The sequence below is a fragment of the Thunnus albacares genome, chromosome 13 (assembly GCF_914725855.1).
Source record: "Thunnus albacares chromosome 13, fThuAlb1.1, whole genome shotgun sequence".
NCBI classification, from domain to species: domain Eukaryota; kingdom Metazoa; phylum Chordata; class Actinopteri; order Scombriformes; family Scombridae; genus Thunnus; species Thunnus albacares.
In genome coordinates this window covers 14862178-14874623 of record NC_058118.1, presented here as the reverse complement: position 1 = coordinate 14874623, position 12446 = coordinate 14862178, and the positions used below count along the sequence as shown (strand labels likewise).

The 12446-nt window shown below is 39.3% G+C and overlaps 2 protein-coding genes across 3 annotated transcripts; both read right to left on the bottom strand.

Moving 5' to 3' along the window:
- Positions 1 to 194: 194 nt before the first annotated feature.
- On the bottom strand, positions 195 to 5550 carry eva1c (eva-1 homolog C (C. elegans)). The gene is made up of 8 exons (XM_044371572.1): positions 5054 to 5550; positions 3938 to 4131; positions 3568 to 3691; positions 3237 to 3389; positions 1922 to 2065; positions 1214 to 1291; positions 1014 to 1118; positions 195 to 934 (listed from the first exon to the last, which is right to left on the bottom strand). The coding sequence occupies exons 1-8, from the start codon at positions 5166 to 5168 to the stop codon at positions 561 to 563; spliced, it is 1287 nt and encodes a 428-aa protein (XP_044227507.1). The 5' UTR covers positions 5169 to 5550; the 3' UTR covers positions 195 to 560.
- Positions 5551 to 8008: 2458 nt separating this feature from the next.
- On the bottom strand, positions 8009 to 11968 carry haus1 (HAUS augmin-like complex, subunit 1). 2 transcript variants are annotated; one of them, XM_044370631.1, is made up of 9 exons: positions 11731 to 11968; positions 11455 to 11646; positions 10164 to 10299; positions 9942 to 10076; positions 9619 to 9742; positions 8923 to 8988; positions 8745 to 8816; positions 8221 to 8268; positions 8009 to 8132 (listed from the first exon to the last, which is right to left on the bottom strand). In XM_044370631.1, exons 2-9 carry the CDS (start codon positions 11642 to 11644, stop codon positions 8088 to 8090), a joined length of 816 nt encoding a protein of 271 aa, XP_044226566.1. In that variant the 5' UTR covers positions 11645 to 11646; positions 11731 to 11968; the 3' UTR covers positions 8009 to 8087. The 2 variants fall into 2 exon arrangements, with proteins under 2 accessions (XP_044226566.1, XP_044226565.1); XM_044370630.1 differs by having other exon boundaries at positions 11455 to 11629; positions 11731 to 11960.
- Between the last annotated feature and the right edge of the window lie 478 nt (positions 11969 to 12446).

Genomic DNA, 12446 nt, shown 5'->3' with positions numbered 1-12446 from the left:
CACAAATTTGTTCATGATGAAAGGGCATTTCAAACCCAGTGGGAGTTAGAAGGTGAGAGCAACAGACTGACATTCTCTGGCATGTTCTTTGGTTTATGGTTATTTATCAGCTGCTATGAGACCCCTTGATAATTAATCAATACAGTAATATTGTTGACTGAATGTGGGAGCTTTATGACTTCTGTCAAGACCAGTGACTTTACCCTTTTAGTAGCAGTAAACAATGTTTCAACCTGAAATCCTAGCATCTTCATCTGGTGGTGAATGTGAATAAATACACTGAAGCAATCACAGAATTTATGATTTTGTGACTGCAAAATGAACCTGTGACTACGCTTTTACAGCATAAAACCCTGTTGACCCTTTAAATTACTGCAGTTTCACATAAACATTACATTCTTCATAAACTGAATGCTCCTACAAAAATGGCAAAAAAAAAAAAATGAAAAACTGCTTTACAATGAAAAAAAAAAAAAGTGTCTTAGTTTGTCAGTACTCAAAGGCTGGGAGCTGCTGGAGAAAATCCTGAAAAGATCCTGAAGCTGCTGAGTAGCATTCAATTAACATGAGCTGCCATTCAGATAGGCATTCATCCAAATCTCTTGTATGATCATCTCTCTGCGTTCAATCCTCTCTGCTCGTTCTGCTGCCTCACTCACGTAAGTCACCTCCTCCCAGCCGTATATTGCCTTCCTCTCTGCGGCTGAGATTAAAGAGCTCTCTGTCCCCTCTACATCATCATCATCTTCTTCCTCATCATCATCATTCTCATCCTCCTGGCAGTTGAGGGTCTGGCTGTGGGGCCTGGGTGTGAGTCTCTGATCTCTGAGCCGCTGCCCTTTGCATGTCACTCGGACAGATACAGCCAGCAGCGTGAGCAGAAGGCCGACGCACACGCTGGAGGTGAACAGCAGCGCTGCCATTTCTGAATGCTCTGTATGGGAAATGAAGGAAGGAGATCTAACAACACGTGGATTACACGTCGAGAGTGCATGCATGTGAATAATGTTTACCTTTGATGTAGGCATAGGTCAGGAGAGAGTTGCTCATCATAGCTCCTGAGTTGTCCGGCCTTCTTGAACCTTTGGGAAAAGGTTTCTCCAGATCTGCAGGAGGGGCTGGTGTGAAAATTAGAATTATTATGCAGAGAAATGCCTAAGAAAAAAAAAAAAAAAAAAAGCTGGAATTGCAGCAAATTGTATGATGCTGTTACCTTTTTCTGTGTCCACAGTGGGAGACAAGGTGGAGCTGGAAATGTTGGGGTCTGCCTCCTTTAGTAAAGTCTGCGGTACTATTGCAAGGAGGACAGAGGAGACAGTCTTTGTTGCAGTAGACTGACAGACTTAGTGAATCTACATTTGATCATTCATCAGCACGCCACTTCCCACATCCAAGACCTCCTGGGTCCACCACATTCTCAAATTATGAATACTTTCTGTCCAATTGTTTTGATAACCGGCCTACAAGGTTAACACACATTGTTTCGTGCTAGATAGAGCCAGCAGAGCCAGTCAGAACAATTCTTTCAGCACCAGACTGAAGTCACAACTCCATATTATGATACATGAACAAGGTTTGCTGGATGACCTCACTGGCATTTGTGCCAGTCGCAGGAAGTTTATCAGGATGTCAGCCTTGACCCACAAAATCTGAGCTCGGAGCCTATTATTCTGAGCTACTGTGCTGTTGGGTGCGATGTGATAAGAACAGCTGATGGCTGAGATCAACAGATAAGAATCCACAGTAGGAAACTACAACTGTGCACAGAAGGAACTATCACATAATGAATAAAGCAAAAACATATGTGACCTAAGCTATCACTATTATCATGTAAACCCGTTCCTATTTTTGAAAGGTCTCTCTAATCTATCACCCTGCTTGTAATATTGTGCATGAGGAAGGAAAAAAAAAAGACTCCTACCACAAGAATAGACCACACTGAGGTACTTTCTGGTTCCTGGAAAGCAGGGATCCCTAAAGGTCTGGTTGCTGACGGCAACAGCACACGTCTGTTTGCTATAGCAGGCCTTGGACACCAAGTGTACAGCTTCATGGTTCAGACACTCTGAAGGGAGTAGCAAACAGAAAGTCAGAGTCATAAGACACAATTTTCTGTGAGTGTGTGTCAAATTTGGGACAAAGCTCAAATATGTACCTCTGCTGCAACAGCTGAACCATTGATTCACTGCTCTGCAAGAGTTTGGTTGTAGTTTAACTACAAATCACTACAATTTTTTTTTTAAAGCAGACATCTGATGTTTCTTTTTCTCAAGGAAGGCAAATACTTAACTCAGTGCATGTATGTTAGTTAAATAGTTTATCTGAAAGCATTCAACATCCAGGTATGTTAGTTTTAAGCATAAATTATTATAATTTGATAACAAATGACGATGAAATTAAGCCTTTACCTCACACTTTTTGTATAGGTCTTTTTCACAGGTGTAGTCAATAACATTACCAATGGCTGGGGCTCACCAAAATGGAATGCAGCCATTATTGATGTAATTAGTTACATCTGTGCATTTGGCCAACGATATGCTGAGAAAAAGGCCCACCCTATAGTTTTTGCTTGTGTTTCTCTTCATTAAGACCACATTTCCCAGGAATCCTACTGCTTCCTGTTCTGTGCTTTGTCCGAAATCACTAACTCTCTCACTCATGCACTACTCCCTATATAACAGACACTCATCAGTAGTGTATATTCACTGGACAATATTTCTCTTTGTTCCACTGTAGGAATTTTTGAGGGTACTATATACTGTAGTGCATCATTTTAACACTCAGAATTTGGACACTCAATAAAACGGAGACAGTAAATAAAGTGCACTCTATAGTAAATAAGGAGTGATTTAAGAGGCAACATTTATATTTTACTTGTGTCATCATTTACCATTTTTCATAACTGTTTAGATCTGGACAGCACTTGCTCTCTGTTTCATGCCACAAAAAATCCAGCAAATTTCCTGCATAATATGACTGAATGAAACATAATGTAAAATGCCAAGAGGAAATACATCATAATCCTATATGTTGCCCCTTATAAGCTATTACTCACTGCTGATTAACTGTCTGTTGGGCTAAATCTCCATTTCCTCTTTCTCTATGTGTGGTAAAATTAAATACATTTTCAGAGTAGTTTCTCAAGACAGTATATTCCTGGCTTCATTGTTCTCCTTGTAAAAGGAATCATCTGTTAGTTACCACCAGAGAGAAAATGGAATATCCCGTTGACTCACCAAATGGGGGTGGTCTTGTCAGGTGTGAGGGGCAGGTGTCAGTCTGGCCCAGACCTCTCCCATAGACAGCTGCATAGATGTTCAGCACCTTGGGGGGCTTACAGCGCAGGACCATGGTCTCTCCCTCACACGCCACATGTCTTTTGTGTTCAGCTGAGTGTGTGGGAAAAAAAACAGAAAGGATAAAGTGGTGGAAAGGATGATGACGGTGCGTTAGGATGGGGGCAAGGGGTGAGATTTTTGTCCTCAGCTGACGTTGAAACAAGAAGAGCGGGGAGGGATATGACAATAAACAGGTAGGGACAAGTGAAATTTGAGCTGCTGAACTCACTTGGTTTACACTTGTAGTCCACATGGAGGTATTTGGTAGTTCCAGGACAGGGGTCCTTCCCAAATAGCAGGTGGTTGACAGGCAGTTGGCAATCTCTGTGGCTCTGACACTCTGACAGCAGCTTCTGCTGGTGCACAGGATTTGATGTTACACTTGAGACAGCCGAATCAGATGCAAAATGAGTGATGCACTGACTGGAATGGGAGGCAGTGGACTGTGCCTTCACAAATCTAAATGACCATTAGACCATCAGCAGCCAGCTAATCAAAGCCTGATGTGTTCAGTAAAAAACTAAAACAGGAAACACCCACCTATACAAAACTGACCAAATGAGAGTGAGAAGTGTTATATATTCCATACTGAAATGTACCTGTAGAGCAGTAAAAGCTGAACAGCTGTGGTTGTGGGCTCTGAGCGGAGGGTCTGCTCTGCACAGCCGCCCCTCGCTGCTCCCGTAAAAGGCAGACTGGATGGAGATGGTGGAGTGACGTGGACAGTGGAGTCGCAGAGGTTGTCCGTCACACGCGTGAGCAGAGTGACTGGTTATGATTCTGAACAGGTAGTCTGTTTAACAAAAGGCATTAGTTAGTCTGAAATCCACAGGGGAAAGAACACAGCTGCATTAAATTCATCTAATTAAAATAACCATAATGGAGGAACAGGGACCAACTAATGTCTCTGAGGGATGATGCAAGCAAGATGAGGAGTCCACTAGTGCTTACAGGGGTAGAAATAGACACAGTAAGTGACTAAAAAAAAACATTTAAAAATAGATTCATTTTAAAGCAGCCAAATAACTATTGTTAAAGAGTTATGCATTTATTTTTTATCTATTGCACCTGTGGTTTGGGGTCTGTTTTAGCCTCTTTGGAGCTCTATTAAGAGTCTCATGTTGCTTTGACTGCAAGACCTCTTTCCTGGGTGGCAAATTCTGCCAACTGGCTTTAAACCTAATATGACCCACCTTTGTTGCATGTTTTGTAAATGTGATTGAGTTACTTCTGATTCAAAATGCTTTATCTTGAGATGTTTAGGTTATTTGTCTTACACAAAAGGGAGTTTGCAAGACTTTAAAGTGATTGATATAAATGCATTCTAGATAAAAATAGACATTGGATTGTCCTCCTCTGCATAAAACAATGGTGGGAATGGTTGGTCTCTAACTCAGATGAGATAAGAGATTGGTGCTATGAATTGTATATGACTAAACAATAACTAGAATCACAACATTACATCATTACATCACCTTGTCTCAGACAGGTCCACAGAATCTTAAGTAACACACAAATCTCAGATGGGATCTTTGGGACGAACATCTGGGATTAGCAAACCTGGACATGTGTAAAAACTTCAATCCACGGTATATTTACATTGCAAATATAAGTTTTCACTACTGTAGCTATTACTACACCACTCAAAACAGTACAGTCTCATACAAAAAACCTAAAGACCTTCCTTTGATCTTTAACCACCACCACCATCTTACTTGAGAAGTCAGCCAGTCCATTCATGCGTCTGGTCCACAGAAGTAAAGTCAGGTAGAAGAGGCTGTGGCTCCAGTCCAGCCCGTGGCAAGGACGCGTCCAGCTCATGACTCGCATCCCCTGCCTCTGAGATCATATTAAAGAGACTCCCAGAATTCAACGAGACTTCATAGAAAATTCATGCAGAAAGGTGAAATAATTTGGGGAAAATCGCTTCTCTATCCATCCGTCTCCCTTCACTGAAAATATCCAGCCGATGAAGCACAAAACAGTCCCCTGTCCCACTGCAGCAATGGATCACAGTGGAGGTTAGAAATAGCAGCTGCGCAACAAGTTGTTCCAAACTGACAGAGGAGGTGATTAATCCGACACGAGGTGACACTCCCAATCCGAATTTCCCCACTGTTCAACACCGCAGATTTGTGAATGGATCCATGTGGAAACTGAAAGCGACTTGCAGTAACAGCTGAGAGGGAATTATGGTGTGGGCGTGGCAGATAAAACTATTTTAAAGGGAAGAGGGGCGACGTACTCAATGGTATGACGCACTGGCAGGACCTTTTATTCTCTCCCCCCCATGAGGCGCATGTTTACTTTTTGGATTATGGCAAACTGCTTTCATTCTGTTAATTTCCTCCTTATTCTCTCCTTCTTTCTGTCTGTCACGTTTCTGCCCTTCTCTTCCTTCTTTCCCAACACTATTAACTCACTGTTGCAATAAGCAAATTAATGTTAAAAACATGGTGACTTTATTGTTTTCTGTATATGAATATTGTTAATTTTTCTGAATTATATCCCTCTCTGTTCTTGCTTTGGCACATGTCTCTTTAAAATGATGATCTGCTCATTCAGGGTTTGTGTGTGTGTCCCACATTAACTTCAACTGTAGTGAAGAGTCAGTTTCCATTTAAAAAGATCAAGTTAAAAGTGAATGATATTTTGATTCTGTTTCTTTTCATCAACTCTTGATGTCCTAACTGTGGTGCCTTTCAATGGAGAAGGGGGCCTACTGGGTAAATTGCTCCCCAGCCCACATCCATGACCCACTCCATGGTAACCAGTCAATCTACATGTGAGACCTACAACAGTCAAACTGACAGAGACGTCAAAGTCTCCACGGCCAACTCCGCAGGGAAAGAATTGGCAGAGGGAGGAACTGAGGGCTGATATTTTGCATACAAACTGGACAGGCCCCCTAGTTTGTTCCTTTTCTCTGTAGTTTAGCTTTAGGTACCCAGGGAGTGGCTCCAAAACCCCCCTTTCATGTGCTGTTATCCCTCCAAAGCCTGTGGAATTTTGTTGTCAAACTCCAAATTTCCTGCACTTCAGACAACATACAGTCAAACAGGAAAGCAGAATTTGCACTTGAGAAGATGTATTCAAAACATGAGGTGTGGTAGAGGAAAGTGCTGAAATATTTAGATGTGTAAGCCGGGAATGTTTAGATTCTTCTAACTATAAAAAATATCTCACTGAATGAATGAAGAAGCACTCCATCGATTGATATGAGTTTACTCATCATGAGAAGTTTTCTTCAGCCTATGAAAGCTGTCATATAATTATTATTATCTGAGAAAACAACCCTGATGATGTCACAATGATGTCATCAGGGTTATCTCTGTTTGGGCTTGAGACTTGGACAGAAAACCTGCGTCATATGGGGTGTGGAATTTGAACGATGTGGGAAAATTTATCAGGCAGAGAAGGTCCACCAGAAGACGCTATCTGTTGCATCATGGGAAATGGATCCAGTGTTTTTGGAGCTTGACTCATGCTAGGGACTAAAAGTTAGGATGTCTTGGTCTCTTCTGCTTTGATTTTTACCCTTTATCAGGTTTATTTTTAACTTATGTCAGCAAATATTAGAATAATATATATGTTAATTATCTATAACATCATATATGTATTATTAATGCTCATTTAAAAGATTAATGTAAATGTGAAGTGCTGTAAAATGTTGAAAAGGCAAAGATTCTGCCAAAGTTGTCATAAAAATAATCCAAAACATATTGCAGCCCATTCCTTTAAATGTTTCCAAGACAATGAAGCTATAAAACCATCTCTCCCAGTGTTTGGACAGACAGATGCATATTGATTATGCATCTGGCAGACAAACTTGATCAAAGAGGAATTCTCACACGACATGTGTCTGGGAATAAAGCCTCTCGATTAGATAGCAGCAGCCAGAACATAAAGACTAAACATTTGATTAGTGTTAATGATGTTTTGTATTAAACAGGAAAAGGAGGAGATACATCAAATAGGATCAACCAAGGGAAAGAAAGACCATGGAGTCATATTAAAGTTATTTAAAGTTTCTTGTAAAATATAATTCTTTCAAAGAAGTCAGCTGTGATGGAACACATAAGTCTGTGCGAGGTGGCTTTATTTACTTGAAACAATCAAAACCTGTTTTGTGTTGTAATCATATAACGTTCAACAGAGAGAGAGTCATTTGATTACTTTGAAGTCTGAGGCAACTGAGGAACAAATATAGACACATAGATAAATAGTAACAAAAATTAAGCAGAAATGTGCCGAGCTAACCTTAAATGAACATAAAGTTTGGCTTGCTAACGTTGCTTCTATGTATGTAGCAGTTAGTTTTCAAAGGTGGACAGTTTTTACAAAAAAATATAAAAAGAAAAAAGCAAAAATTAAAACATAATGAGCCTTAAGGTTCACAGTAAAAGGAGACTCTGATGATCTTTGATAATTTGCACTGATTTGGTGAATCAGTGCAGTTTTGACTAACACTAATAAATTTTGGACTTTAGTCAAAGTCAGTTCAAAGGGTCTTCAGAGGGTTTCCTGCAGAAAGAGGTTAGCTGTTGCAAAAATAATCATGTTTAGGCTGCAGTGTCCATCACATCTACAAGGTTATTCTTATAAAAAATAATTATAATTTTGCTAAATTGCACTTGCACGGCTCCACACACGACAAAGAATCACCAAGACATGGAAACGGTTACTTTATTACTTTTCAAACTGAAAATGTAAAACTCAAAACAGGAAAGACTAAAATTTCACGCGTCTTCACTTGAAATCCACGTTCATCTCAAACTGGGAATCAATCGCAGCCTGTAATTGAGGAAAGAATAAAAGCATTGAAATGAACAGTAAGCAATCACATCTCATACATCATTGAATTCACTATTAAGATACTCACCAACTCTCTTTTTGCCTCTTCTATTTTCACTAGCGCGAGAGATGGGCTCTATTGGGTTTAGAAGGAAAAAAAAAAACATTTACTAAAAGGAAAATACAGCAACGCACACATAAACATCCACTTAAATGTTTTATATAGTTCCAGTTGTCTGTCTTATCTATTAAATAACAGCACCAAATAATTAAGATTATTACCCATTAGTTTCAAATGAATTTTGGTAAGCATATAAATAGCAAAGAGGCTCAGTGTGATGTTCAAATTAGCTCCCTGATGCAATATGCTAAGCATTACTGCAAAAACATTTATAATTATTTTTAAATTGTCAATCATGTTCATCATCAATATAATGTTATTAACAAATTGTCACTGGCTGAAAAGATTTGTTAATATATATATATATATATATATATATATATATATATATATATATATATATATATATATATATGTTGATAATATGAAATCACTATTGGTTGATGGTCATTGAGACTTTTACAAGACAGACAAACTGAAAACAAACATACTGGGCTTAGGTCCATGTAAGGCTCCAGTTTCTTTTTCAAGGGAATTATTTCTTGTTTGAGTGCAGTGACCTCCTGAAGAGAGAGAGAGAGAAAAAAAGATGACACACTTCAAACCCTGGAAGCAGAAAGTGTTATGTTTTCACTCCATGAAGCTTGACTGTGTTGCAGTTGAAATTACCTGAGAGAGCTGCACAATAGCCTGGTGCGTGATGGACTTGTCCATGTTCCTGGATACAAGTTGAGCCTGCAGGATTGATAAAAAGGAGAATAAAACAGCCAGCAGAGCTTTGTGATAGAGCTCTGTCACGCCTGCTGCTTTGTGGCTCTTATAATTTAGATTATCTGGTGCCTCCTGACAACGATACGAAGGGCGTTGACTGTTGGACCTGTCCGTGACATCGCCTCTGTGCTCTAAACCAGAGGCAGTAACATGATGCTCACATTTCAGCCGGGTCAAAATACAGCCTGTCTCTCTAAACAAAATAAAAGTCCTCAGAGGAAAGAACTGTGGCACGACAGGTTATTTGTTTTATTTCCATGGCAACGCTATCGAGCTATGAATTACATTATCTGCAAAGCATATTGGCTATTTAAACTCAATTTTTAGCACATTAAAGCTTGTCTTCTTTCCTATTGCTACATACTAGCAAATGTTTTTCTAGACTCTTCATCCTTTCCATTGTTCACACTCCTAATTGAGTATTTTTATGCCAATTGGTTGTTGCCTCCTCGGGCTGCTGAGCATGTTGTCACAAGAGCAATTTCTTTCATTTCAGCACAGATGATTGTAATATATAATACATTTAAAAATGTATCGACATCTTTATGCACAACTTAAACACTTAACAGATACAAGTATAACACCACAACACACCTCTGCCCTCTCCCTCGTGTTGCTAAACTCTTTAGTCTTTCTCGTCACGAAACCCATGCTGAGCAGCCTCTCCTCCGCTTTAGCGCTCTCCACCGACTGAGACTTGACCGTTTTGTTTGTATCCCTGAAGACAACAAAGAACACGGGTTACAGATGAATCGCAGTATGAGGCAGCAAATGGTTTATTCGTGTTGTGACTGGATTTTGTCATGTGCCGACATACAGTATGTGATAGCACAGGACAGGGCATATTGTTACTGGAATATTATATATTAATACAATAATAAATATCAACATGTCATCATCTGCATCCATTTTCTTACTCTTGTAAGTTGCTCCGCAGCACCAGAGTGGCACCGAGTCTCTTTCTGAGGGCCCTGAGATCCCTCTCAAGTCTTCTGTTTGACTTCTCTGCTTCCAGAAGTTCATTGGTGAGGTTGTTCACTGCTGGCATAAAGCTACACAAGACATAAAAATCCATGTTGTTTTTTTTTTTAAACCAGGGAAATTATTGACTAGACTACAACAGAGCAACGACAGCTTACCTGCACAGCGATGTGTCTCTGACTCCAAGTACCATAGCATTATCTACTAAAGATGACAAGTAGTCAGTAGCAGACTTTGACAAACTTGCACATGACAGGCCAGCACCTTGTAGAAGAACATCCTGGAGATGAGCACCTAGATGGAGGAAACACTGTTGAGTTCTGTGAAAATGCTGTGAATACTTTGTATTGTTATTTTACACTTGACTCAACTACATACAGCATAGTCTATTTAAGATTTATTACGACTCAGGTCTTATTTTATTATTACATAATTGTGGAGATCTGGGAATATGGAAACTTTGCTCAAAAGACGTCCAATGAGACAGGAAACACAACTGATCAGACGATAATACAGGTTTTATAGAAGATATCTTGGTTTATTAAAACTTATTTTAAAGAGAAAACAAAGGTGAATGTTTGTATTATTGCACTGTCAGTATGTGTGCATTAGCTTAGGTATAGTATGTATGCATGTGTCTATAAATATGAGGTGTATGATTATGTATTACTGTGTGTGTTTGCAGATATTCATAATCATGTATATAGAGGATATGTTGGTTATTGTGATTTTGATATGGATTCATCGGAGACTGTGCTAAAGACACAAATAAACAAATAAATTTACAGATCATCTTACCAGTTCATATTTGACCCACTCTACTTGCACATGCAAAGAATTTTCCTGTGTACTAAAGGATAGGGCTGCAACTAATGATTTATTTTATTATTGATTAATCTGAAGAATAGTATCTCAATTAATCATTTTGTCTATAAAATGTCATAAAGCCTGTGGTGATGTCTTCAAATGTTTTTTTTTTGTCTGATCAACAGTCCAAAATCCACACAAATTCAGTGTACTATCATTTAGACACAGAAAAGCTTCAAATCCTCACATTTGAGACACTGCAACCAGCAAATGTTTTGCATTTTTCCTTTAAAAAAATGACTAAGATGATTATTTGATGATCAAAATAGTGGCCAACTAATTTTCTATCCATCGACGAATCGTTGCAGCTCTAATGAAAGATTATTACTGAGATTTTGGATCTGACTTAAACTGTTGGTCTATTTACGGCTTGTCTGATCGTCTGATCAGTTGTGTGTCTTCATGGCAGCAGATATCCAGCACTTCAGTGAGTACAGTCATAGCAGAGAATGGCCAAAAATATGACCCCAGTTGCAATAAACTGGACTTGATCCCAGCTGTTTCAGGTAGTTCTTAGAGTAAAACAAAACAAAAACATCCACATGTCACTGCATCCATCTCTGCTGTCTGTCAATTACTCACCTTCAGCCTGATACTCTGAAGCTTTCTGTTTGAGGTCTTCTATGAGGAGAGCTGTGTCACTGCACCGGGCTTCACTGGACTGTGCCAGCTGGTACAGTATGTCTACTGTCCTAGTGTTGACCTCAAACTGCGGCACAGCCTGATCCCCAAACACTGTGCCGAGCCAGCTGTTCACCTGAGGAAGCCACATCACTAACTGGATGATATAAACAAAACCAACAACGGCAGTCACTGCGTCAACTGACCAAGATATGTTAGCAAGACACTGTACGTTACCTTCTTGATCTTTTCACACATGACGAGGAACGAAAAGGCTGCAAAAACCACAACAACTAGCGTCTTCAAACGTAGCCTATAGGTGGTCTAGCAGCCCGAAGAAAAAACGACAACAGTTTTCTGTTTCTGGTTTCGCGCCCCCAAAATCATTCTAATAACTTCCTGGTTACCAGCCAATGAGAAGACGACTGAGCGAGCGTCCTAGCAAGTTTTGCTAAAAACAATGATTGACATTTTTAAATACAACAATAATTGTTTACGAATTAAACAACTAGAAGAAAAAATGTGTGATGAATAATAATAAAGAAAAACATACAATAAAGCTCACTGCATCAACAAAGTCTATCCGGTTCACGTTTCCTCTTGACTCACAAAGACACAAATCAGGTCAAGATGGTTCACCTACTATCTTTGTCCACTAGATCGCATCAGTGTAGAGTTGGAAGTCTGACACATTTATGAGAAACTTATGCAATGACGACAAAATGAATAAATAAATAATGCCCCGTGAACTTTTTTTGCATTTTAAATATTTGATTGCATTTGACACAGCAGGGAAAGAGGAGAAAATGTCTGTTCATCAGTGCAAGATCAATATTCATGACTCTCAGGTGTACGAAGAAAAAAAAAAGAATGAAAGAAGGAGAAAAAAGTGTAGGGAAGGAAAACCATATCAACAGTAATACCAAAAAGATATAAATCTCATCAATTAGTGT